This window comes from Silene latifolia, chromosome 10 (assembly GCF_048544455.1).
Source record: "Silene latifolia isolate original U9 population chromosome 10, ASM4854445v1, whole genome shotgun sequence".
Taxonomy (NCBI): Eukaryota; Viridiplantae; Streptophyta; class Magnoliopsida; order Caryophyllales; family Caryophyllaceae; genus Silene; species Silene latifolia.
Genome location: NC_133535.1, coordinates 164,812,552 through 164,817,051, shown reverse-complemented (window position 1 = coordinate 164,817,051; position 4,500 = coordinate 164,812,552). Strand labels below are relative to the sequence as shown.

Sequence of the window (4,500 nt, the reverse complement as noted above, 5' to 3'; positions counted from 1 at the left end):
AACCGAAGCCATTTGTATATCCACTCCTAATATAAAGTGCAATAAGTCTTACTTGTGACGGGTATATCCAAGTATTATTCATATGGGTAAATAAAACAAAAGTAAAAGTGCATAGGTAATTACACGGCTTGTCTTCATCTTTCTAAGTGGCTTTTATTTAACTCGTCACAAACTTGTGACGGATATTACCCGTCTTTGTGTATAAAGTGACCTTACCACCTAAACCCTTCGTGTATAGTTAGTTACTCCTCTTTTTTCATACTAATTCCCTTCTCCCTCAACACCCAACTTCCCCATTATTGCTCCTCACCTTAGACGCAGAACGCCGGTAGCCGCATCGTCACCCATATCACCTCTTCATTTTCGGCACCAACCTCGTGACCCACCTTGTTACTTCCGACAGCGCCTCGTCAGCTAGTTCGCAATCGGGTTGGTACTTTATCAATTTTGTATTGCTAACTCTTTCTCTTTCCTAGGGTTTAGAAATCATCATCATCATCAAAAAATCAAAAATTGTTCAACAATGTCGATTGCTGCAACACTGGCTAATAATCGCGGTTTGGACAAAGCTATGACCAAGGCTATTCCTCTCGCTTACGCTTCACTTTCTCGTCATCTTCTCACCAATCCTGCATATGGATCCCGCTCAATTTCTACTACTGTTTCTCAGCCTCGTTTGATGCCTAATCAATCTCCTTCCGTCTTCAAACAGCCGTATTCTCCGATTTCTCCGTCTTTTGCTGCTTCCCGTAATGTTTCTCGCCATTTTTCCACTGACCGCCATCTCGATCCTTATGAGAGGTATACTAATACATTATACATACCTCTTTTTTAATGACTTTGTGATTGTGTAATCCTGAATAACTGTTTTACTGCCGATTTTCATGTTTATTTGAGTCTAATAATTTTTACGTGGCTATTAATTGTAGTTCTAGTGTAGCTATTGCTGTTAGTTATACGCCTCCAGCTTGATTATGATATTCATCTATTCAATGTATTGTAGTTTTATCTGATGAAATTGTATTGTAGTTTTATCTGATGAAATTGTAGTTTTTGCTGATATAGTTAGTCTCTAATTTGCAATGTGAGCTCGCCGCGAATCAGCATTATGAAATATTAATGGCTTCAATGTATCCAATGTCACTGTAGTCTATAGGTTTATGCTCATACAGATAGTTTGTCAGAAGAATCAGTAGAATTTGTTTATGCTTGCATTTTTTTTCAATTTTTGTTACTTGAGAAAATTGTTGCATTTTTGTTGTATCAGTGGTTTCTTGAGGCTCCTTGGTTTGCTTCCATGTGTTCCTTGGTGATTTAAGTGAAGTGTTGTGATTAATAAATGCACAAAATAGATTCCAGTCCTACCAGAAAACTATTGTGGTTGAGGGACAGAAAACTATTGTGGTTGAGGGACTGTGATGATATATGTTGACGAACTTTGATACTCAAACTTTGTTTGTGTAATTTTGCATCATTGTTCTAGCTTTTCCACATTTTGAAAATTCTTTGCTTGTCTTTTATTAATTCTATCACCATTTCTTAGAGGTTCGGCTTTTAAGGGTGTGTTTGGATTGAGGGATTTGGAGGGAAAGGAAAGGGAGGGAGAATAGGTGATTTAAATTCTTTTATTTGGATAGGAAATAAGGGTGGAGGGAAATGGAGGGGGAGAGATTTGGAGGGATTCAATTTCCCTCCTCCAAGCCTAATCAAAATCTCTCCACAATAGGCAAGATTTGGAAGGAATTTGTATCCAAACAACCACACTTCATTCCCCCTCCCCTTCCCTTCTCTCCCTTTCCCTTCCCTCATTCCCCCTCCCCTCCCTTTCCTTCCACTTTTGCTATCCAAACACACCCTAAATGTTCTATGTGGTTAATGTGCTATGTGGTTCGCATCTAGGATCACAATAAGTTATTAAATATTGATTCGATCTTTGATACGTGAAGTTATTTTTAATGCATAAATAATGGTTTTCTTGTAGGTTTATGAGGAGAACCGCTATTAATTGGGGGATTAAATTTGTGCCACAACAAGAAGCATTTGTAGTTGAGCGTTTTGGCAAGTTTCATAAAGTGCTTGAAGCTGGTCTACATGTACTGTTACCTCTTGTAGACAGCATTTCTTACGTGCACTCATTGAAAGAACAGATCATTGAGATCCCGGAGCAGCCGGCGGTTACTACTGACAATGTCAGCATAAGAGTGAATGGTGTATTATTTGTCAAGGTATTTTCGTCTTTTCTTTTCTCTCTAATTTCTTGATGATTTTCTGTTGCATTTGCTTAACTTTCAATTATTGCAGATTATTGATGCAAAAAAAGCCTCTTATGGCAACGACAATGTGATGTATGCAGTTACTCAACTAGCGCAAACTGTTATGCGTAGTGCTATCGGTAAAATGCCACTCGACAAAACTTTCATGGAAAGAGATACCCTGAATGCAAATATTGTGGTATGTAACCTTTTGATTAATATTTGTTTTGCGCTTAGTATTGCAAATTTTTTGCCGTGGAACAGGGTCAATCACACATGTCTTGGATATCTTGTTTCATAGCTGGAAAATTTAGATGTTTGAAGGATAATAATATGGCTAGACTAGAGATGCACTACATGTTTGAACCATAAATAATATGGCTAGACTAGAGATGCACTACTTCAAACTATATTCTGTAAATAGAAGATTATATATAGTCTGTGAATTGAGTAGCTATCCTAACACTCTTTAATATCTTGTTGACGAGTTCTATGTGATTATAAAATGTTGCTTTTTGATTTGTAGGAAGCTATCAATGATGTTGCTTCACATTGGGGTCTTATCTGCGGTCGCTATGAGATAAGTTGGTTCCCTGGCTACCTGTTTTGCTGTACATTTGTTCATTTATTTATTTTTACTAACACGCACGTTACCCTGAAATTTTGTAGGTGATATCATTCCACCTCCTGTAATAAGAGACAGTATGGTTATGCAAGCAGAAGCAGAAAGGAGGAAAAGAGCTGAAATTATTGAGGCTGAAGGTTAGTTTGTTTGCATTTTTAATATAGCTAGTAGGTTAGATCTTTCAATCATCTGGACTTCTTTTAGAAACCCATAATGAAACTCATTAAACTCTATGCTTTAGATGTGGTTCATACTTCATAGTATCCCTACTAATATGAAGAACGGTGACGACAACAAGTATCCCTCATTCCAAATTTCAAATACTGGTCTACATGTAGAATTGTTGGACTTTCATTGTCACTCTCAGAATGCTAAGATAGAATCTATGTGCTTTGTTGTGCATGATATATAGTGTAGGCTTTTGAAATTTCAATTGACGGTCGAATACCATATAGTAGTTCCGTTGAACATGCTAACAACTACTTGTCCTTGTCAGGAAAAAGTCAGGCTGTCATATTGACTTCAGAAGCTGCAAAAATCGATTTAATCAATCGAGCTACAGGTTTATAATCCTATGCCATTTCTTGGTTTATTTGCAGCTTTCTATATTAAAGAACATGGTTTTCACTTGTGATTTTTGGGTGGATGTAGGTGATGCAGAAGCAATGCAAATTTTGGGTAAATCCATTCAAGGGCACGGGGGGGAAGCGGTAATTATCTTGTATTTTTTTTATGGTTTCAATAGGGCTATAATGCTACACCAAGTGGAATTCTTTTTTTTTCATCGTTTGTGGCCTTTTTGTTAATATGCAGGCCGCAGGTCTTAAGGTCGCACTGCAATATATCCAGGCATACAACAAAATGGGTAAAGAGGTATGATTTATTCACTACATGTGGCTAGTAAAAGATAGTTTCCGCCTTTCCGGTGTTTAGGAGAGTTGTTAACTTGGGTAATATTTTATGCTCTTGTAGTCTACGACGGTTTTGCTTCCTGCTCCCATTCACGATCCTTCTAGCATGATAGAATCATCTCTTTCTATATACAAGAATCTTGAAGTGGACAAGCTAGGCAAGAATGCCTTTCAAGAGAACTCCACACCACTAGTTTATCTGCAACACAAAGTAAATGATGAGAAGTCTGGGTTTTCACTTCAAAGTCCTAAGAAGAATTAATATGAGGAAACACCATATATGACAGATTGACTTGAAAACGGAATTTTTTTTTTAATATTGTTATGGTTTAATTTAATTAGAGTAAATTCAATTGTTTTTTGAGTATTTCATGATGATACTGTGGTTTGCTTTTACTATCCATATTACTTGGACTCAAAATTTTGGTTGGAAAAATCGTGTAGTATTAATTCGTCTGCACTAATGTTAAGTGCAGTGAGATTTTGGACCAATAGTTTGATTTATCTTCCTGTTATTGAAAGAATGAAACATCATGCAGTTTGCTCTTGTTACAGAGATGCGTTGGCTTTTCGAATTTATTTAGTTTGCAGAGATTTGGTTATTGAGAAGCAGATTTCACGTTTATTCATTTTTTTGAAAATAATTAGGCAATTATGTAACATTGAGTTCAGTGGGAATTATTATTCATGGTCGTAGAGAATATCAAATTTT

The 4,500-nt window shown here is 36.6% G+C and overlaps 1 protein-coding gene across 1 annotated transcript; it reads left to right on the top strand.

Moving 5' to 3' along the window:
• Positions 1-234: 234 nt before the first annotated feature.
• LOC141606871 (uncharacterized) lies at positions 235-4,280 on the top strand. The gene is made up of 9 exons (XM_074426219.1): positions 235-801; positions 1,982-2,225; positions 2,302-2,451; positions 2,779-2,836; positions 2,922-3,014; positions 3,374-3,439; positions 3,529-3,587; positions 3,691-3,750; positions 3,850-4,280. The coding sequence occupies exons 1-9, from the start codon at positions 524-526 to the stop codon at positions 4,048-4,050; spliced, it is 1,209 nt and encodes a 402-aa protein (XP_074282320.1). The 5' UTR covers positions 235-523; the 3' UTR covers positions 4,051-4,280.
• Positions 4,281-4,500: the final 220 nt, after the last annotated feature.

What these genes read in the sequence shown, in the direction of transcription:
- LOC141606871 (XM_074426219.1), top strand. Translation starts at nt 524, where the DNA reads ATGTCGATTGCTGCAACACTGGCTAATAATCGCGGTTTGGACAAAGCT. An exon ending in AAGGGCACGGGGGGGAAGCG is followed by an intron (nt 3,588 to 3,690) that starts GTAATTATCTTG and finishes GTTAATATGCAG; the next exon opens with GCCGCAGGTCTTAAGGTCGC. An exon ending in ACAACAAAATGGGTAAAGAG is followed by an intron (nt 3,751 to 3,849) that starts GTATGATTTATT and finishes ATGCTCTTGTAG; the next exon opens with TCTACGACGGTTTTGCTTCC.